This window comes from Felis catus, chromosome B4 (assembly GCF_018350175.1).
Source record: "Felis catus isolate Fca126 chromosome B4, F.catus_Fca126_mat1.0, whole genome shotgun sequence".
NCBI classification, from domain to species: Eukaryota; Metazoa; Chordata; class Mammalia; order Carnivora; family Felidae; genus Felis; species Felis catus.
The window spans coordinates 76,952,313-76,975,000 of NC_058374.1; the positions used below are offsets into that span (position 1 = coordinate 76,952,313).

Consider the following 22,688-nt stretch of genomic DNA (forward strand, 5'->3'; position numbering starts at 1 on the left):
ACCTACCTACCTTCTCTGAGTATTCCCTTCCTCACTCTTTACCCTCCAGGAAAAGCAAACTGCTGTGAGGTCCATAGTATACATGAGTTCCCTTCTCCCATTACCCTTTTGTCCCTCTGGTTGTCTGTTCCTTCAAGATTCGGCGGAGGCTGAGCAACCTTCTCTCTGTGAAGTACACCTTATCTCTCCTACCTAAATCTAAGTTGCCCTCCCTCTGTTTCTAAGGTCCCTGGCCACACTTCCATTACAACGCTTATTGTGTGTTCCTGGCAGAGACCATGTTTTTTGTTTTTTAAATGGAAAAGTGGGTGGTACAGATTTTTTTAATACGTTATTTTGTGATTCCTATAAATTACTACATTTATATCTCTCACATCTAGGGTAGATCTCTAATTAAAGTTACAAATTATAATTTTTAAGCCTGGAAAAGTAACTCAAGAGAAAGCCATTTAGTGTCACAGAATGTTCCCAGACATAGTACACAGAGGGTATGTCATGTTTATTCAGCTTGTAATGAGAGCCTTCAGCCAGATCCTATCATTCAAATCTCAACTTATTTCCAGATAACTTGAAGTAGGAAAGATATCTGAAATCTGGTATGACAGGAGATAAGAGTAAAACACTTAGCACTCTTCTGAATTCAACATTAGTAAATCGCTATTAAACCTTTACATTCAATGGGCTAATCAAGTCAACAGTAAAGTTTGAGACTGTGAACTATCATTTTTTCAATCCTCCCCCACCTCCACTGAGACAGAAAACATGCCGCTTCAGAAATCAGAGCCACAGGCTGGTTTGTTTGTACCACAGCAATGACAATAGTTTCTTGTAAATTCAACATACACTTAATATCATTTATTTTCAGTCGGCTTTGCTATTAACATTATGAATTGATAAAAAAATAAAATAACAGATAGCAACTCTAACCTTGCCACACCATACTCAGGTAAGCTGCACCAACATCAACCACACCCATGTGGCTTACATGACACAACAGATAATGAACATCATCAGCCAAACAAACAGATAAGTTTGGCAGGACACCCTCCCCATCCACGTTTTTTCATCTGCAAAACATTGTTCATTTGCAGATAATTAAAGTAAAGGAAATTCCAAAGACTTATTCTGAATGCTGCTTCACTGTAAGATGGGTATTATAAAAGAATTTTCCGGGCTCAAAAAAGGGAGAGAGCCTGCAAACACACTTTTTTTTTTTTTTTTAACCGAAAGGGACCAGGCTCTGAATCCTTAATACTGAAGCAATATTTCAAATATTTACATGCTGTCAAAGGTAAAGTTCAATTCTAAGAGTATGTGTTATCTGCCGCAACCTGCAGAGAGCTGTTTTCAGTCTGTGCTCATGGTCAAGTCCCTCTCTGCCTCCTGCAGAGTCCCTGCACTGGCATAACTGGCAGCAAGCTCATTTAGAACCAGGACATACGCCTTGCCAGGGCAGAGGCTTACTTTGGTTTTAGGCACATAATATTTTCCATCTTTGCTCGCTTTTAATTTAAACCTTCAGGTTAAATGAAGTCAAGAGCCTTTTTCTTTTTTAAAGCCTTCAGGTTCATGAGGGTATCAGTACTTGGAATTGTTTTCTTCCAAATACTAAAAAAGTGACTGTGCAAAGCCACTTGGTCTTAAAGAAGAAATAGAGAGAAATGTCTCTGGAAGTCAAAGTTATACTGATGCTGGTTCTGAGGAGGACCACAGCTCTGAGATGGAAAAGCTTTTAATGAGATTCCAGGCAAAGCACGAAGCATTTCTTTTGATACCATTTCACCTCCAAATCCTTCAAATATTAAGAATAACAAAAACTCGGGGCGCCTGGCTGGCTCAGTCGGTTGAGCGGCCGACTTCGGCTCAGGTCATGATTTCGCGGTCCGTGAGTTCAAGCCCTGCGTCGGGCTTTGTGCTGACAGCTCAGAGCCTGGAGCCTGTTTCAGATTCTGTGTCTCCCTCTCTCTGACCCTCCCCTGGTTCATGCTGTCTCTCCCTGTCTCAAAAATAAATAAACGTTAAAAAAAAATTTTTTTTAAAAGAATAACAAAAACTCAGAAGCATTTACGATGAATTTTATGATCCTCATTTTATAAGTGGTAATTTGAGGTACAGGAAGAAGGAGGAGTTTCCTCTAATATTTCTCAAGGATGTAGAAACACACACACACACACACACACACACACACACACACACACACACCCCCAGGAATTCTGATACTGAAATACTCTTCTGTAACACACTTTTATCACATTTCAGCCCTGTTTACTCAGATGCCTGAGGGAGCCTTTTAAGAGAAGAGAGAAAAGACAAGACACTTTTAAGACTTTCTGGAATTTCCTAAGGCTTGGCCTCCCCCCAACCCACAAGTCCTCCTTCCTGTCAGCTGACTATAGTAACTCTCATTAGTGGGAACGCCTCTTTAAATAGTCACTGAGAATCCCTAAACCAAATGTATCAACACGTACCCTTAGGAGAACAAGAGCTTAGGGCTTTTAGCTAGTGGTCTGCAGAATTTCTTTTCTCTGGAAAATTTTCTTTTTTTTTTTTTTAAATTTTTTTTCAATGTTTTTTATTTATTTTTGGGACAGAGAGAGACAGAGCATGAACGGGGGAGGGGCAGAGAGAGAGGGAGACACAGAATCGGAAACAGGCTCCAGGCTCCGAGCCATCAGCCCAGAGCCTGACGCGGGGCTCGAACTCACGGACTGTGAGATCGTGACCTGGCTGAAGTCGGACGCTTAACCAACTGCGCCACCCAGGCGCCCCTCTCTGGAAAATTTTCTTAAAGAAATATAGTAAGTGAGGTCTCAAATATCAAGTAAAATGCAGGATTTCCTATCCCCATAATTTTTAGGAAAAATTCTGTTTAAAAGTTGATTTCAACACTTTATAATTTACCTTCTACCTCTCTCAACCACTTTCTTCAACCTTTCAAGTCTGACCTTCCTTCAGACTCTCATCCCTGAAAGTCAAGGGTAGAGGAAGGATGGCCTTTAGGGAAAATAGGACTTTGCTGAACTATCCATAGCATGTAGACAAAACCTAGCCTTAATTTCTCAAAGTACTGAGAGACAAACATTGCCTTCTTCAGGTAGAAAAAAAAAAACAGAAAAAATAAAGATCTTTTAAGTAGAACAATAATATATAGAAGGAGCAGTTGCATCCAGGTTGTGGGATTTCTCTATATTTTCTGTATTCTAAGCATTCTGCAAAAACTATGTGTATATTCTTTACAATGTTTTTAATGTTTATTTATTTTTGAGAGAGATAGAGTGTGAGCGGGGGAGGGGCCGAGAGAGAGAGAGAGAGAGAGAGAGAGAGAAAGAGAGAGAGAGAGGCAGAATCTGAAGGAAGCTCCAGGCTCTAAGTTGTCAGCACAGAGCCCAACATGGGGTTCGAACTCATGAACCACGAAATCATGACCTAAGCCCAAGTTGGATGCTTAACCAACTGAGTCACCCAGGCGCCCCAACTATGTGTATATTCTTACAATTAGGGGGAAAAAGAAAAGGAAGGGGAAGTAATTTATTAATATAAATAGATAAAAATGATAAAATCAAATGCTGACAAGGTGCTAGAGAATTAAATATGTTCTTAGGCTATGCTAATAGTATTATAAAGTAGTACAATCTTTGAGAACAGCTGAGAATATGTGAGAAGAATGTTTAATGAATTATATACTTTTGGTCATGAGAATACCACTTTAGTAATATAGCCCTCCCCCTAAAATAACTAAAAACAAAATGTTTCTGCCACGATGCTTAGAGTTTTTTATTAGGCTCGAAAAATATCTAATTACTGGGGCATAATTAAACCATAATGAAATACTATATTGCTATAAATGGAGAACCACATGAACTAGGAAGATACATAGAAAAGTCAATATAAAAAAGACCAAACAAAAGATAAAGCACACAAAACAGCACACAGGGACTAAAACCATGTAAAAACTAGTCATGCAGTGATAGCATATCATTGTGCACAGTTGTTTTATTATTTTTTCCTGATAAAAGTTACTGGTTTTTCCTGGTTTACTTGGCTTTTTCTTCTTCTGTTTACTGTGTGTGTGTGTGTGTGTGTGTGTGTGTGTGTGTGTGTGTGTGTGTGTGAGAGAGAGAGAGAGAGAGAGAGAGAGAGAGAGAGACAGAGAGACAGAGAGCAGAGAGAGACAGAGACAGAGAGAAACAGAATCCCAAGAAGGTTCCACACTGTCAGTACAGAGCCAGATGTAGGGCTTGAACTGACAAACCCATGAGATCATGACCTGAGCCAAAATCAAGAGTCTGATGCTCAAACCACTGAGCCACCCAAGCACCCTGAAATCTCTTGCATTCCAGCATGTTTCTTGTCTTCATTGCCCTGAGGCTTCTAATTCAGTTATAAGGGGTGCCTGAGTGGCTCAGTCAGTTAAGTGTCTAACTATTGGTTTTGGCTCAGGTCATGATCTCTTGGGTTCATGAGTTCAAGCCCTGCATTGGGATCCACACTGACAGTGTGGAGCCTGCTTGGGATTCTCTTTCTCCCTCTCTCTCTGCCCCTCCACTGCTCATGCTCTCTCTCTAAAAATAAATAAATAAACTTAAAAAATTTTAAATTCAGTTATGAGACTATAAAGCGTGGGAAGAGGGAAGATAGAGAGCTAAAGTCTTTGAGGATACAACTGTTGATATATTTAAATTTTTTCCTGGCTTCCTTAGATTTCAGATAAGTAAGGCCATGGCCACTTGTTTTTATCTAATAAACAGTTACTACAATATTAATGAAGATACTGTTACATGGTAGAGATGTTACTAGACAATTCCAGTCCTTACTCTGATATTAATTAGCCAAATGACATTGGATGTATCAGTAAACTTCTCTGACCTTAGCTGTTTCCATCTGTAAATTAGGGATTTTAACATCCTAACTGACAGCAGTGAGCTGGATTAAATAACTTTACAGTCCCTTATGGCTCTAGGATTTATGTGAAACATTTTTTAAAAATTTTTATTTTTTTTTAAGTTTTGCTTATTTAAGTAATCTTGACACCCACCATGGGGCTTGAACCCACAACCCTGAGATCCAGAGTCACACACTCCTCTGACCAGCCAGGCGTCCCTATGTCAAAGATTTTGATAGGGACTCTTTATTCACTGTAACTCATCAGTGAGTTAAAAGGCTAGAGGAAATGACTAATATATTCATCCGGGTATACACACCTATACTGTCCAATCCAGGAGTGAGTCTGATACCAGAAAGGTATGATATCATATTTGGGGGGTAAATGAAGTCTTTCTGGCTACTTCAAATTCTAATGCAGCCAACCTTGCAAATAGAATGTTCCATTCCTCTGACATTACTTTTCAACATGTTTTTAACTTCTCAACATGATTTATTATAATGAAACCAGCTAGAAACCAGTAAGTAATTAGTTGGCCTGAAAGTAAACAGAAAAGAGATGACTGGTCTCTAGTTGGTACATCAAGGACAGCCATAGTGAAAAATATCAGCATTCCTTGACTGGCGTCTTTACACCTGGATCCATTATTACCTTACCACAAAAGATGAAAGAATCAATGAGTTACTAATTAAGGGTAAATAAAATGTAATTTACACTGGTGTGAGTCTTTATGAGAAATAATCCACTATAAAGAGAGGTCAGTTAAAATAACACTTGTATTTACAGTGTACTTACATTTTGAAATTATAAAAGAAGCTATAAAGCATAGGTGACTACAATAAATGGGCAAAAAATTACTTTAAATATGAGAAAGATGGCACTGATAGAAAACCAAAGATAATTCTTGTGTCTATTTAACAAAACCAGTTACCATATCCATATTGAAAGCTCTAGCAACGTATCTATTGGAGGTTTAATGTCAGGTCAATTTAAGATTTATGATTTGCTGATAAGCAAATTAAGGATATACTCCCCAACATTTGGACGACTACATTAGACCCTACAGTGTGTGGACAGTTATTCAAGTCTCTTTTCCTCTTCTTGGAATATAATTTCAAATGACTTACTGAAGACATTAAGAAAGCAGAAGGGGCACCTGGGTGGCTCAGTCAGTTAAGTGCTCAACTTCGGCTCAGGTTATGATCTCATGGTTCATGGGTTTGAGCCCCGCATCAGGCTCTGTGCTGACAGCTCAGAGTCTGGAGCCTGCTTCAGATTCTGTGTCTCCTTCTCTCTCTGTCCCTCCCCCACTCAACTCGATCTCTCTCTCAAAAATAAGTAAACATTAAAAAAAGAAAAGACATTAAGAAAGCAGACGAAGGGGCGCCTGGGTGGCGCAGTCGGTTAAGCGTCCGACTTCAGCCAGGTCACGATCTCGCGGTCCGGGAGTTCGAGCCCCGCGTCGGGCTCTGGGCTGATGGCTCAGAGCCTGGAGCCTGTTTCCGATTCTGTGTCTCCCTCTCTCTCTGCCCCTCCCCCGTTCATGCTCTGTCTCTCTCTGTCCCAAAAATAAATAAACGTTGAAAAAAAAAAAAAAAAGAAAGCAGACGAAAAATGTTATTAACATAACATTAAGTGGATAAAAGAACACATGCAGTTGTTACCCAAGAAAGGAGAAAATTAAATGTCATGGATAATTTTACACTGTAGATTCCCTATGCACACCTACCCATCCTTCAAGAAGGCAAACATAAATTGTTTCTTTGAGGTAGATTATAGATTGGTTGGCTATGGATAAAACATCTAATGAACTTTAGCTTGGTGACCTTACTTGCTCAAGGGCTTGCTCCACTACACCAACACATATATACTGTCATGTACCAGAGATACATAATGGTGAACAAGATACCAATGTTGCTTCCAGGAAATTACAAGAAGAAAAACCACAAAAATATTAGGCTGTTTGAAGAAGGATGGTTTTACTCTCCCATTAACAAGTGCAGCTTTTGTTGGTGTTTTGGTGCCAGCCATTCATACAGTCATCCCGGTAAAAAGAGGAACAGAAATTCTAAGGGAAATTTAAGGGCGTAGGAGTAGAAAGGGAGAGAAGTAGTGAACAATGAAAAGGGGGCTGGCTGGGACAAGGGAAACTTCCATTTTTATTTTAGATTCTTCTATTTTAGCTGAATGTACTGTTTTGCCTTTGTCATATAAGACAAGTTAACACAATTAAAATACGACTAAGTGGAAGCATTAAAATGTACCATGAATAGGGGCGCCCGGGGGGCTCAGTCGGTTGAGCATCCGACTTTGGCTCAGGTCCTGATCTCCCAGTTTGGGAGTTTGAGCCCTGTGTCAGGCTCTGTGCTGACAGCTCAGATCCTGGAGCCTGCTTCAGATTCTGTGCCTCCCTCTCTCTCTGCCCCTCTTCCACCCGTGCTCTGTCTCTGTCTCTCAGTAATAAATAAATGTTAAAAAATATATATACCATGAATAAACAGGGATAAAAGGAGAAAGAAACAAAATTTCTAAATAGTTTTAATTCTTTTCACTTGTGGATAAACTTATCATTTTCTCATTACTATTTCCCATCCTTGTTTAGTCTTAAAGAATGAGCAAATGAGTGAGTTTATGTGTTTTAGGAAACAATGACGTTTGGTGAGGAGGTATTCTCTCCTCTTCTCTTTCTTTCTTTATCTAACTCCTCTCCTAGAAAATGGAAACACTACATGGAAGAAGCAGTAGTCTGCATCTTTGTAAAACAATCAATGAATATCCATAGCCTAGTCTTATTTTCTTGTATTACACCTAACTGGTTCCATCGACCCAAGCCAAAGACAATAATTTAAATAGGTTGTGAAGGTAGAAATATATTATCCAAATATTTGGTCTTTACTCTCCTAGCCAAGGATTTGTGTGAACCAAATATGTTACGAACCAAACAGAAAGAAGTGAGACTTAATGAGCCTGTCACATGCTCATTACAGTGGTTGGTCATTCCTGGGCATGAAAGAAGGGGCACTTAATTTTTTGAATAACCACATCCTGGTTTCTAAAGGTTATGGATTCAAATGTCAACCTGATGACAACTGAATGTTGGTTAGGACTAGTTAGTTAATCAGCTATCTTCTTCATAAAAAGATGTACAGAATAGTTACCTCAGCTACCAAAAATCCAGATCAACATATACATGAGGAAAGAAATGCTAAACCACTTCAGTATATGTCATTGGGGAGTTTCTTTTTCCTAGTAATGATGGTAGGTTATATTAATCCATCCACTGCTCATTTGTTCATAGGAATTAGAACGATCACGTTCAACTAAAACATCTGACCTGGATAATGTATCTATTCACCAAAGGTAGAGAGCAAGTGAAGAAAAGCCTTTAATCAATTCTTATTACTTATAAGCTATTTGAATTCTAAGCTTCGTTTCTTCCTTTAAGTAAATAAACACTAAGAGCTAAGTCACTGTGCTAACCGCTGGGGAAGAAAAACATCATTACTTTGGAAGAAATTATAGACTTTGGGAGTATACAAATTTATACACAACTATTAAGGGGAAGCATGATATAAGTGCCCAAACAGAAGTGAAAAGAAAATTCTATAGGAGAATGAGAAGGGTTGCTTAACTTATCTGAAAGAAATGGAGGTAAGACCTCACAGTCTTGATAGACCTTGAGGAGTAAGATTTCAGAAGGCAGTAATGCAGGGCATAGGCAGGAATAATTTAGAGAGTGAGGAGTTAATACAGAGTTTAAGTATAAGATTGGCTAGAGACTGAAAGGCAGGTTGAGCTCAGATTGTGGAGGACCCAAATATTAAATAAAGATTAATCCTGAGATATCAAAATGAAGGGGGTAAACTCATTTACAACTCTATTTAGAAAGATAAATAGCAACGGTGTACGGGATGGATGGGAGAAAGGAACAGAGAAGCTGACAGGGGAGGTGGTGGCAATGCTATGGGACCAGACAGAATGGCACATACTTGAGAAGCACATAGAGGGTAGGCTTATTTAGACGGCTTAGTAAGTGACCGACTGGGAAGAAGGAACACGGAGAAGGAAGAACTGATCCCAACTTTCACAGACGAAGAGATTTGGTACATGGTGATGTATTAAGGGACACCTGGGTAAAGCAGGTTTTTAGTTAGAAAGACAATGGATTCTTTTGTAGCCTTCTTGAACTTGAGTGCCTAAGGGATATTCAAAGAAAGATGTTTGATCTGGCAGGCAACCAGAAATATGAGGCTGAAACTTGGGGTAAGAACCGAGGATCAGAACCTAGTTTGGGGGTTCATGTCTTAGAGTCATGGAAAGAGAGGAGATTTTTTCACAAGGAGAAAGAAAAAACCAGGAGGGCAGAGAGATCAGGAAGAAAAGTGGACAAGAACAGAAACTATCTCGGGCAAAAGGGAACAAGAGGAACTAAGAAAAGTGGAAGTCAAGCCAATTAATTTTGTCTCCTGTAAATAACTGATAAAAAGATTTAGGACAACACATTAGACAGATCATGTATTTCATTATCTATGTGCTCCCTGCCCCTGACCAGCTAGTTAGTTGAGATTCAGTCCAGTTCTCTAAAATTTAATTATGGAACCAATTTGTCCCTACTATATTCATTTGTCTCACTGAGGTACTCATTTGTTAGCTCTGAAGTATACATTCTTTCTTGCAGGCTCTTGCTCGGAAAAAGATTTCTAGTGTCCCTACCATATTTGTGAGAGCTTCCTTCCAAAGATCCAATTATGTAACTTCCTGATTAAAGCCTTATCCATGTTAAAGCTGAAATCATGTTAACAATAACCATAATCCAGTTTCGAACTAATTAGTTATTCCTCAAGCTAAAGTAGACAAAACTTTAGCATTTTTTTTTTGGAAATATTAGATAAAACTTTTCAAAGTAAATGAAACACAATGATGCTTAGAAACCGCTATAACACCGAGGGCAGCTCTGTTTGACTAAGCACTCCATTAAGTGACAAATGACTGTTTAGTCAGGAAGTTTTAAAAGCCATCTAAAAAGTCCAGGTCGACTTAGACACTCACCCCCCCCCCCCTTTTTCCTATACCATTAACAGGCTGTCCAGTGCCATTAGAGATTTAGATGGATCTTTCTTTATATGAGGAGTCTTTCTTCACTTCTGACCAGCCACAAAATGATAGGCTTGTTCTGACACATCTCTCGCCAGACATGTATGAGAAAAAAGTCTCTCACCAGATCCTACCACATAATCAGCATTTTTGTTTGCTGCAATCCCAGTCATTTCCTACCTTAGGCCAGTTTCGACATGCACCAGGCTTTTGCACTGAATCGACATTGTGTGTGCTAGCATGACATCAGCCGTCCTGCCCCTAACAGGGTCTCTGAGGAGGAGACTTACAATGGTGCTTTGAGTCACAACAAAAACCCCTTCCTCTCTGTTTAGGATTTCTGACATTTTTTCCCTTCCACTTAAAATTCTTCTTCCCATTTAAATTTAATTTTTTTTTTTTTTTATTAAGACCATAAAGGAGAAAGAGGGAGTTGGCAGGCCCTAGAGGACTAAAAACTGAGAGGGATGAGAGTTTAAGAAAAGTCATAAAACCGCTTTGTGGTTACATCTCTTGCCAACTGGTTCCAGTGTTAAAATAGAGCTAAAACTCATGCAGAGGAAAGGGTTCTAGGTTTGCAAACCTTTAAAAATTCTTACTACATCCTTTAAATAAATGATCCCTTAAAACATCCAAGAACTGTTCTAGTCAGGAAAGCTACAGGCACTGCAAGTTATGGGAAGAGATAAACTAAGTCACGTCAAACATAACTGAAGATTATTGGACGGGTTCTCGAATTTTTGTCTCAGAAAGAAGGCCTTATACCATTACTTCACACATGTAGGGATTTGGGCCAAATATTTAGCTTAAAAAATGTCAGCTTTCCCATCTAGATGGAATGTAGAGAAAATGATGGCTTTGCTTCCTGTCAAATCTGTTTGTTTCATTATAATGACTGTTGTAACAAACCATCCCCATGTACAAAGCCAGATATGCAGGAAAGTATGAGAAAACTGGAAAATTTTACCAGCTTTGCCGCCCCTGGATTGTGTTATAAGTCACCAGCATATGTAACTCATTTTCTAGTTAAGTAATTCCCTCTGGGTACCCGGTCTGCAATCCACACGAAGGATCAAATTTCATTAGCAGTCCTAGGAAAATGCAACCCTGTGCATTTGCAAGTCAAAACTCCTGAAGGCTACAGCTAGTCTGGCTACCCTCATTGATTTTTCCTGGGAGAGGATTTTAGCTGATAGAAAACATTTGTTGGAAGGCACAGATGAGGAAGTTCAGAGGAGAAGGAGTCCACTAGCAAAGAGACAACTAAGCCTTAGTCTTCATGTTAAACTCTGGCCTTAACACTCAGCCTGCAGCTGTGTCCAAGGGGAGAGAGATTCAGCAGAAATTCCACCCCCCCACCCCCCCCCCCAAGCTACAAATGACAAAAGGCACAGGAAGACAAATTAAAAGGGCAAGCGTACAAAAACAAAATCCAATCAGCCTCAAACTCTCTTCATTTCTAGATATTAAACTGAATCCCTGTGTGTGCCTGATTTCACATGAAACTGGGTCAGAGATCCGCAAATCTTAGCATCTCTGTACGTAATTCAAGACTTTTAATTAATTCATTTAACATTGAATTGAAAGACATGCTGGCCACTACTCAAACTGTCTAGTTCAGAAAAATAGCGTTAATTACTTGAATTGCCTTTCTCCAGTTTGAAACCGGCCCAGTCCTTACCTTGGTTTGAGTTGGTTCACCTTTCTCAAACATCATCTTAAGCCTGTTCAGCGGAACATTATATTTCTCTATTTTGTTTGCAGCTTCTGTGTTTTCACTGATTTCGGGTTTTCCTACTTCATGCCTGGATTCTCCTAGACAATTTTCCATTTTTTTACTTTCTTTCGAGTGGTCTTTAAGATGCTCACTGCCCTGGGTGCGGGGATACGGATACCGATTGAGGGCTTCAGAAGGCGATCCTAGTCTAGGTCTGGGATGGACAGGTTCTTCTTGGTCAGCTTCGGCCCCAGAGGCAGACCTTCTTGCCACTTCACCGGGAGGACGGTTGCCTCCGTGTCTGACCTCAGCGCTGCCGTTTTGCAGGGAGTCCGTGTGAGACTCCGTTCCCAGGGCTGGGTTCTCCCACTTCTTCTTTAACACAGTCAGGATCCCCCTTCTAACGTGCTGGGGGAGATTTTCAGTGTTCTAGAAGAACAAGAAGTAAGTGCCAGTTATAACTTGCCTGTTGAAACATTCAAACATGTTGTTCTTTGTAAAATGAAAGTTAAAACTCTAAGCTGCTCCTGGTCCACTGGCGTTTCGGACAGCTGGGAACAGTTACAGTCCTGCCACATGGAGAAAGCATCCACCCCGGGAGAGGGAGAGGGGAAGAGAGAAAAAGTCAGGAGCTGAAGCAGGAAGTGATAAAACAGGATAGCCTTATAAGGACAAAATGAGAAGAAAGGAGAGCCCAGATCTAATGAGACGAGGGATTTTTATCCAGAGATTAATAAGAAAAACAAGAAAGAAAAAGCAAAATACTAGGTACTTTAAATACCACAAATCTGCATTAATACAAGTTCCTCATTACATACCACAAAATTACATGGTGAATCTTTTTCTTCTTTTAAATAAAACAAAGAGGCAGTGTAGCTGAAACCACCCAATACCAATAATCATCAGGGATTGAAACTATTGAAAGAAACCGAAAGAACTCACCAGACTTTTACATGTATTTGCATAAATTATATTTCATCATATCTGACATAATCTACGGGCATATGAACAATCAAATTCTATTTTTACATAAGAACCTAATCCTCTTTTTTCCCCTGCTCTTCGCTACATGTTTGTCCATGTGTAAATTCTCAGTTATCAGGAAATTTACTACTTCACAGATCCTTTGGTAGAAAAACACCCAAGCTTCATATGAAAACACCACCACCCACTTTCTTGATTGAAGGACACACGTTTTCACATCTCAGAGAGTGCCACTTTCACCTGGGTCGAAACAGAACCAATTTATACATAAGACAGATTGCAAACAACCTGGAAACTGCCACTGTTGTTCTTCAAGAACCGAGGAAATGTGCTTGATGAAGTGAAATTCCATGTCCCAGACTCTGAAAGCTTTCCTATAAATAAAGCGTACAGCCCCAGTTCCCAACAAACCACGAACTCCAATACCTTCTCCGTTCCTCCGCTCTCTCCGTTCCTGTGGTCTGTGACTCACCCGTCTTTCTACAAAGAAAGGACAAACCACCTAGGACTGAAAGACTTCGGGGAATTAAACAGGATTAGCAGCTATATTGGGAATTAAGTCTCTCACCCTATTATTCTTCTGAATTCACTTCATCAAGTAGCACCAAGATTTGGAAAAAAAAAAAAAAACTTACAGAAGAACAACTGCCTGATTTTAGTGTTTAAATCTTTACTGACAAGATGATTCACTGGTGGAAGCATGAACGGATCAGAGATACAAGAAGCACAAAAAATTTTTCTTGTTGGAAAAGAATTAAAAAACTGCTCTGGACACCGGTGCTGCCTTAACTCTGGCAACATGCTTTGCTCAGTGCTACCTCCTGCCACACAATGGATGAGTCATTCCGGTCTCCAACTTCACCTGCCCTGCCCTTGCCCTGCCTAAATAGGAGCCCTGAGAATCTAAGTGGCATTTTGTCTTGGGAACTGGACACTACTTTTCTCAGTAACCATGTGATCAGAGTGTATTTACTGACATGGAAAGATGCTCGTAAGATGCTTTTGAGCAGAAAAAAGCAAATTATAAGACAGCATAATCCCACTTTATCATGCACATGTGTATTTATAAATATAAGCAGAAACATAGCTGGAAGACATCAGGATGTCAATAAGTTACCTTTGGATTGTGGATTCTGGGCATTTGTATTTTCTTTCTTTCTTTTTACAATAAATGTGTATTTGTTATTTAATAAAAATGAATAAAAAAAATAAAACTACACATCATCGTCCCATCACAAAAATCTGCTACAGAATATTGAAACTTTTTTGATGTTAATGTAAGCAGCTTGAAAATGACCATTTCTCCTTTACTTGTGATGACCAGGGAGAGAGGGATCTGTGGGATGAAGTAACGGCAGTGTCCCAAAACGGGTATGGGTGGAGGACATCCCTTAGGGGACATTGTAGCTAGGAGTAAATGTGCTCTTTTATTAAAAGGAGTTCTTTTGTTTTCTGTTTTTGTGAGAGAGAGAGAGAGAGAGCGCGCGAGCTCAAGTGGGGAAGGGGGGCAAAGAGAGAGGGACAGAGAGAACAATCTCAAGCAGGCTCCACACTCAGCACAGAGCCCCAACACAGGGCTGGATCCCACGACCCTGGGCTCATGACCTGAGCTGATATCAAGAGCTGGATGCTCAACCGACTGAGCCACCCAAAGCGCCCCTAAAAGGAGTCCTTAAAGGAAACAGGTCCAAAAGTGTTGAAGTGGGGACAAAAAGGGCTGCATGGTCGGACAGCGTTTAAAGGCCCCATACCCTTAAATCACTCCTGGCAACATACCCAGGCAACGCCAGGTGTCCAGGTCTTTAGGATGTGAGGAGAGCAAAAATGAGGAAGCAGCAGTGGTTACAGGCTTTCTGGGGAAGGTAAGGCAGCAAGAAGGTGTAGAACAAGAGCAATTGCTAAAAGCAGTTTGGACAGCACGATGGCCTGGGCTATCACTGGATAAGGCATAATGGGCCACTTCTATTTTCTTCTCTTTATCTGTATTTTCTACAACAACAGCTGTTACTAGTATAATCCAGCCCCACCCAGCCAAGTGACCTTGGGCAAGTTTAATTTCTGCAACCCACAATCCTGGGCTAGTATGGAGAACAGATGTGACTACACTAAAGCATGAAGTGCAGTATGTGACATAAACAGGCACCCAATTTAGTGGTGACAATTAATATTATGTGGGTGGCCCTCCCTACCCCTCCAGCCATACCTCATGATGATCAAGCACAGTAAGTAGCCAGTCATCTCCCAAATCCTGAACTTGGGTTACAGTCTCTTCTTGTTCTTTCTCTTTACAGTCTCCACTGTACCAGAGTAGGGGTGTGGGGCACAAAATAAGGTGAAATTCTAGTTGATGTCCTTTGTATCAAGGGTTTAACTTTGTCCCAAGTAGTTTCCTAGAGTAGGCAGTGGGAAGTCATGGAGACTGCAAGGTTTCAAGGACCTTGTTAGTTGCTACATTACTGTAGCTTCCTCTCTCAAAGTGACATCCAGAACGCTGTTCACTCTACCCTGCAAGGCTGAGAATCTTGACAGATTTGCCTCTGGATCAGAACTGGCTGCCTGAATCCAGATTAGGCACAACCTGGAAATGCAACACAATGTCTTTTCTGCAGGAACATTTGACTTTGGGATGTGTCCCAGCACTGTCATTCTGAGATGTATGGCCTTGGATAAGTCCTTTCCTCTCTTTGTCTCAGTTATTCCACCCGTAAAATAGAGGCTGGGTCAAATGAGCTTTAGTGTTGAAATCTTAGCAGGGGTATCTTCATCTTAAAAGCAGGAGGATGTTTGGTAGGAGACAGCAGTGGAGTTGGAAATATGGACTACCTGAATGTATAGCCTCCAAGGAAGGGAAGAAATTCCTAGGCTGAGAGACTCTCAGAAAAGTGGTAGCTAGTCATTATGGAGATGAGTGACCAAAGCATAGATTTCAAGAAGTGCTATATTGCATGCTTGAAAGGAACCTGAAAATATAACTGATGGCAGTATTAATGGTCTTTATTTCTGTTTCCTAGATGTACATGGAAGAGGAAGAGAAAAGGAGAAGTAAACTTCTGGGAATCTAGGCTATCATATAACCTGATCCCACTATTTGCTAAAGGAATAAATGTACCCTCTTGCTCCCGAATGTTTCTCTAAGTTGCTTTCCATGGTAGAATACAAGTATTCTTTCATCTGATCAGTCACTTCTACTAATTTATATGGATATTTCTCCCTGTTCTTCAGGAGACAATTCAGATTTCTGACAAGTCTAGTGGATTTGTCCAAAAGTAACCCTTGGGTGTCTGGGTGGCTCAGTCGGTTAAGCGTCCGACTTAGGCTCAGGTCAAGATCTCATGGTTTGTGAGTTCGAGCCCCACATCAGTCTCTGTGCTGATGGCTCAAAGCCTGGATCCTGCTTCGGATTCTGCATCTCTCCCTCTCTCTCTGCCCCTCCCCTGCTCGAGCTCTGTCTCTCTCTCAAAACTAAATAAACATTAAAAAAAAAAAAAAAAAGCAACCCCTCTGTCATCAGTGGGAAAAACTGCTGAGATTTGAATAAATTCTATAGTTTAGTTAATAGCACTGTATCAGTGAATTTTTTAGTTTTGATAAATGTTTCAGAATTATGCAAAATGTTAACATTAGGGGGAGGTAAGTAGAGGCATATCAGAATTCTCTGTAATATTCTTTTTTTTTTCTTCCAAATTTTTATTTAAATTCTAGTTAGTTAACATACAGTGTAAGACTGGTTTCGGGAGAATTTACTGATTTGTCACTTACATATAACACCCAGTGCTCATCATAACAAGTATCCTCAATACCCATCACCCATGTAGTCCATCCCCCACCAATCTCCCTCCATCAACCCTCAGTTTGTTCTCTATCCTTCACAGTCTCTTATGGTTTGCATCCCTCTCTTTCCCCCCCTTCCCATATGTTCATCTGTTTTGTTTCCTAAGTTCCACATATGAGGGAAATCAGATGGTATTTGTCTTTCTGTAACTGACTTATTTCACTTAGCATAATACACTCTAGCTCCATCCAAATCGTTGCAAATGGCAAGATCTCATTCTTTTTGATGGCTGAGCAATATTCCGGGGTGTGTGTGTGTGTGTGTGTGTGTGTGTGTGTGTGTGTGTGTGTGTATACACCACATATTCTTTATCCATTCATCAGTCCATGGACACTTGGACTCTTTCCATAGTTTGGCTATTGTTGATAATGTCTCTGTGCTATCTTAATAACTCTAGTGTAAATCCAAAATTATTTAAAAATTAAAAGTGTGTTTAAAAAAAAAGTAACCGTCCCTCAACTTTTGTGTCTTCCTTTATCTCTTGCATTTTATAGTTAAGGGTCTTGAAAGCACCGTCTATAGTTGCTATTTCTACTTGAACGCTCTATATTCACACTAACTCTACTGCCCAAACACTTCTGAAGTAGCTCCAGTCAAGATCACTGATTAGGTCTCTAATATTTTCATTTTATTATCTTATTATTAATAATTTTTCCCAGTTACAAAAGTAATAAAAATCTCACTGGGGGAAAAAAGTCACAGTCAATATAGGAATGTACACATGCCTTGAATGTATGCTCTTATTTTTCCTATTCGACTTCCCTATGCCTGCCACCCAAGATACCCACTGCCAATGATTTGGTGCATATGCTCTCAAATTTTTTAACCTATTTTTATATACTCTATTTTTTTAGATACTATATTTACATGTGAAGATATCAAAAAGCATGTTAAGTGATTAAAGCAAGGTGTCGAACAGTATAGTATGGTAACTATACTAACAGTATGTGAGAGTTCATATTTCCTCACATACTAATTATTATCCAATAAAAAAAATCTGCCAACTGTTTAGATTACAATTTTTATCTCATGGTTATTTTAATTTGCATTTTTATTATTATTAGTGAGGCTAAGCATTTTTTTCATGTTTATTGTTTCTTCTTTTTTTATTAAAAAAATTTTTTTTGTTTGTTTACTAAACTCTACTCCCAGTGTGGGGCTTGAACTCACAACCTAGAGATCAAGAGTCCCGTAGCTCTACCAACTGAGCCAGCCAGGTGCCCCTATTTTTTCTTTTTTAATTACCTACTCACATCCTTTTGCCTCAACTGGCAAATGCAGTGGACACTTCTGCTTTATTTTACTTGATCCCTCTATAGCATTTGACATTACTGACTACCCCTACCCTTTTAAAAAATTCCCTCCTTCCATGGCTTTTGTGAGATACCCCTTTTTTTTCTAGGGTTCTTCCCATTTCTCTGGCCACTCCTCAGTCTTCTTTATAGGTTTCCCTTCCTCTGTCCCTACCTTGTATGCTGGGGTCCCTCAAGGTTCTGTCTTAGGTCCTCATTGTTCACTTACATATTCCCTGTAGATGACGTCATCTACCTTCTGGTTTTACCCACCAGTTGCCTAGAGATGACTCAGACCCTATAACTCTAGCCAGATCCCTCCCCATACCTGGAATTCTACCTGGAAATCCTATAGCCATCTTACACTTATCCTTGCCTAAGGCTGAAGTCTCCTTTCTCCTCTCTTTACCTCTCACCCTTTATTTATTTTTTTTAACTTTTTTTACTTATTTTTGAGACAGAGAGAGACAGAGCATGAACAGGGGAGGGGCAGAGAGAGAGGGAGACACAGAATGGGAAGCAGGCTCCAGGCTCTGGGCCACCAGCCCAGAGACCGACACAGGGCTCGAACTCACGGACCGCGAGATCGTGACCTGAGCTGAAGTTGGACGCTTAACCTACTGAGCCACCCAGGCGCCCCTACCTCTCACCCTTTAATCTGTTTCCTTTCTTGAACTCTCCATCTTGGTGGATGTGACAATTATCTTTTCAAATGTCAAATGTGCCTGTTCTCATGTGTCCATGCTGTGCATGTGTCACTTGCTCTGCCATTTCCTTGCCCCCTTTGCTTGACTAATTCCTATTTATCCTTTGGGCTTAGTCAGGCACCACTTCTGGGAAGCCTTCCTTGACATGGTACAGTCCAGGTTAAAAGTTTCTCCTAAACTCTCCCCCAGCACCATGAGTATTTCTCTAACATGGTACTTACTGCACTGGGATTATAAACTCTATTTTCCACATTCTAAATAGTCCCTTGAAGGCAAGGACCACATCTTATTCCTCTTTGTGTTTCAGCACCTGGCACCTAAGAGAGGCTCCACAAGTGTTTGTCTACACTCGTGGTATCAACTTGTATCATCCCCCTGTCTTGAACCTACTTCAGTCAGGCCTCCCAAACAGCACAAGGTGACCAATGACCTTCATGTTGCTCCAATAGTCAGTTCTCAGCTTTTTCTGGGTGTTTGACTCTGATGATGACTCTCCTTTTAGAAGCACTTTCTTGGGGCACCTGGGTGGCTCAGTTGGTAAAGCATCCGACTCTTGATTCTGGCTCAGGTCATGATCTCGCGGTTGTGAGTTTGAGCCCCACATTGGGATTGCAGAGTGAAGAGCCTGCTTGGGATTCTCTCTCTCCCTCTCTCTCTGCCCCTCCCGTGCGCTCTCTCTTTCTCAGAAACAAAACAGAACTTTTAGAAGCACTTTCTTCACTTGGCTTCTGGCACCCAGACTCTTGTCTCTGCTGTCGTTTTACCAGCTGCTCCTACTCAGTCTCCTTTGCTGGTTCCTCCTTATCTCCCAACTTGAAACATCAAAGTGCTCTTGAGCCCAGTCCTCAGACCTCCCCTCTATCTCCTTTCGCTCCTTAAGTGATCACATGCATCTCATGTCTTTAAATACCATGGATACTTTGATACACACACATCCTATCTCCAGCTCACATCGCTTCCAGTTTCAAGTTCTTATATAACATCTCTACACAGGGGGCGCCTGGGTGGCTCAGTCAGTTAAGGGTCTGACTCTTGATTTCGGCTCAGGTCACGATCCCAGGGTTGTGGGATCGAGCCCCACGTTGGGTGCTGCGCTGAACATGGAGCCTGCTTGGGATTCTCTCTCTCTCTCTCTCTCTCTCTCTCTCTCTCTCTCTCTCTCTCTCCTGTTCTCTCTGCTCCTTCCCTGCTTGTGCTCTCTCTTTCAAAAATAAATAAACATTAAAAAAAAATCTCTACTTGGAAGTCTTAAAGCATTTCACATTTAACATGCCCCAAACTGAGCTTCTACTATTTTCCCTTCTCTAAACCTGCTTCTCCTACAGACTTCTTCATCTCAATTAATGTTATTTTTCCAGGTGTCTGAGCCAAAATGATTTTTGCCATTCGCCATTTTTCTCTTTCTCTACTTTCAGTATAAATCCTGACCACTTCTCATCATCTATGTAACTACTCCAGTCCAGTCCATTATCATCTCTTGCCTAAATCACGGCAATTGTTATATAATTTGTCTCCATGCATCTGCCATTGTTCCTAGAATTTCTTCCTCCTCTTTTTAAAATTTAAGTCAGAGGGGCGCCTGGGTGGCGCAGTCGGTTAAGCGTCCGACTTCAGCCAGGTCACGATCTCGCGGTCCGTGAGTTCGAACCCCGCGTCGGGCTCTGGGCTGATGGCTCAGAGCCTGGAGCCTGTTTCCGATTCTGTGTCTCCCTCTCTCTCTGCCCCTCCCCCGTTCATGCTGTCTCTCTCTGTCCCAAAAATAAATAAACGTTGAATAAAATTTAAGTCAGATAATATCACTCCTTTGCACACAAACCCTCTGAAGGCCCCCATGTGATCAGAGTTAAAGCCCTGGTCCTCATAGTGGCTATGATTTTGCTTTTCCTATTCCTCAAACACATCAACAAAGTTCCTGCCTCAGGGCATTTGCATGTGCTCTTCCTTCTGCCCTAATGATTCTTCTCCCTGGTTCATATCCTCAGATCTCTACTCCAGTGTCCCCTCATCAGAGGTGTTCCTGGACCACCCTACATTCTATCCCTCCTACCCACTTTGTGTTGTTTCTTAGCATTAACCACCACCTGACACAATTTCTTTATTGTCCGTCTCTCCCACTATCGCAAACTCCATGACGGAAGAATCGTAGTCTGTATTAGTGCCTAAAACAGTGCTTGGCACCTAGTAGGTGACCCGTGAATACTTGCTAAATGAACCACTGAAAGAAGGAAGGAAGAAAAGAGGAAGGGGGAAAATAACAGGCAGGAGAGAGAGGAGGAAAGAAACCAGCAGTTGAGTGTAATGATGGTAGCTTTTGCTTACAGTGGACCACAAGGGACCCATTTTTTAATTACAGGAAAATTATGCCAAAGACCTGGTCAACATTACCCCCTTCGAGCGAACAAATTGACAGGGGCATGTTATGCACTAACTTAAACAGGTTAGGTACTAAAAACCGCTAGGAGGATGTTTCTGTAATGCCAGCCAAATTAAAGAATTCTTACCCAAATAAGTGAGATTTTTTTTCCTCACAAGATTAAATCAAGTAAGATTTCAAAAGAAATACATTCTCCAGCCCAGCTGGAAGCTAGCCAGCAGGGAGAGTGGAGAATGAGAGCAAAAGAGCTTGTTCTAAGGTTTTAGCCTTTGATGGATCCTGCAGCTAAGAAACTTGCTAACTAGACTGGGTCAAGAAGTGTGCTTTAAACAAAGAACCCCAGGATGACGACAGCGGCACAGCTGCTACCATTTAAATGCAGAAATACAGAAATTCTGGTTGTTTGATTTGGAACAAGGGATGGAACCTAGGAAACCCTGTATTCTAATTTGAGCAGAATTAGTAAGCCATTTTACTAACCTCGGGCAAAGCACTTGGCCTTCTTCTATCTTTCACTCGACTCGGGGAAGAGAAAGGGGTTCAAAAGGAGAACCTCAGTGGAAAACTAAGATTCCCTGCACCTGAACCACGTCCTCATGAGTAAATGGCTCACAAATCAGAGCAGCTGGCACCATTGCCTGGCTCAGCTGACACGGAGCCCGAGCCCCACAGAGGCTGCAGGTGGCTGGACCACGCAGGCTTTATCAAGAAGTTCCACATGCCCTGGGGCTCCTCCGTACTTACACTTCTTCTCTTTTCCATGTTTGCTTCTTCAGCGGCTTTCTGGTACCTTCAGAGAAGGGGAGGGGGGGGGGAGAAAGAGAATGTTCTCAAATTAAATTTATGTTTTTACTTTTTTTTTTTTTAATGTTTATTTATTTTTGAGAGAGCACAAGCAGGGCAGGGGCAGAGAGAGAGGGGGACAGAGGATCTGAAGCGGGCTCTGCACTGACAGCAGCGAGCCCAGTGTAGGGCTCGAACTCATGAATCGCGAGATCACGACCTGAGCCGAAGTCGGAGGCGCGACCGATTGTGCCACCCAGGTGCCCTGTTTTGACTTTTTTCTCCTTTAAGAAAACCACTTCTGCCTACATATTTCTGCCAGCAAGTGTCTTTAATCAACTCCAGCAGAAGAAGCAGAGAATCAGAGCAGCCCTCACTTCCTGCACTGGTACAGTCATCCGGTCTGGTCTAACAGGTCCAAGGCGAGCAGGTCAAACGCGGGGAAATAACTAAATAGAGCAGAAAGTCTGGGGTTTAAATCCCCCTTTGATGTCTCATTAACTGTGATCACTTAACCTCTGTAAACCTCAGTTTCCTTATCTAGAAAATGGCTTTATAGATCTCCTGTCAAGGTTGCTGTGAGGGTTAAATGAGATCACGTGCATAAAAAACACTTTGCAATTAGCCAAAGGATGTAACATGGCATTGAACGAGGATGCACATTTCCCCCGGGCACTAATGCCTCTGAAATCTTACAGTTCTTGCCAAATGATGGAGAGCTAGTCACACTGCCTGTGCATGTGTGAGTGTAATCTAAATTCTTGGTATTGTCACTTTAGCTCAATGTAGTTGGTGGTATTACACATATTTTAAATGCCACTGAAAATGTCTTTAAAGAAATTACATGTGATTTGGCACTTAAAGAAAAACTGTTTTTACTGTTTTAGGTATGAATAAGGGTGATATGTGAGGAGAAAAGTTTATGTGCTAAGCAAGCACTGGTCCTTTTAATTGGCAGTGTTTTTGTTTTTTTCTGAGTGATGCATAAAATAGTGGCAAGGCTACAGTGGATGGCATTTTAGA

General features: G+C 41.0%; 1 protein-coding gene across 7 annotated transcripts in view; it reads right to left on the minus strand.

The window, feature by feature from the left end:
* The window catches only part of LIMA1 (LIM domain and actin binding 1), an 85,565-nt gene that overhangs the window by 23,275 nt on the left and 39,602 nt on the right, over positions 1-22,688 (minus strand). For 5 of the 7 annotated variants that reach the window (XM_045061767.1, XM_023257037.2, XM_019834905.3 and 2 more), the window contains exons 3-4: positions 21,627-21,672; positions 11,658-12,122 (exon numbers count right to left, since the gene is read on the minus strand). In XM_045061767.1, coding sequence (XP_044917702.1) covers positions 11,658-12,122; positions 21,627-21,672 — 511 coding nt within the window. The remainder of the gene's footprint in view (positions 1-11,657; positions 12,123-21,626; positions 21,673-22,688) is intronic. The other 2 variants (XM_045061768.1, XM_045061769.1) reach the window with 1 other exon arrangement.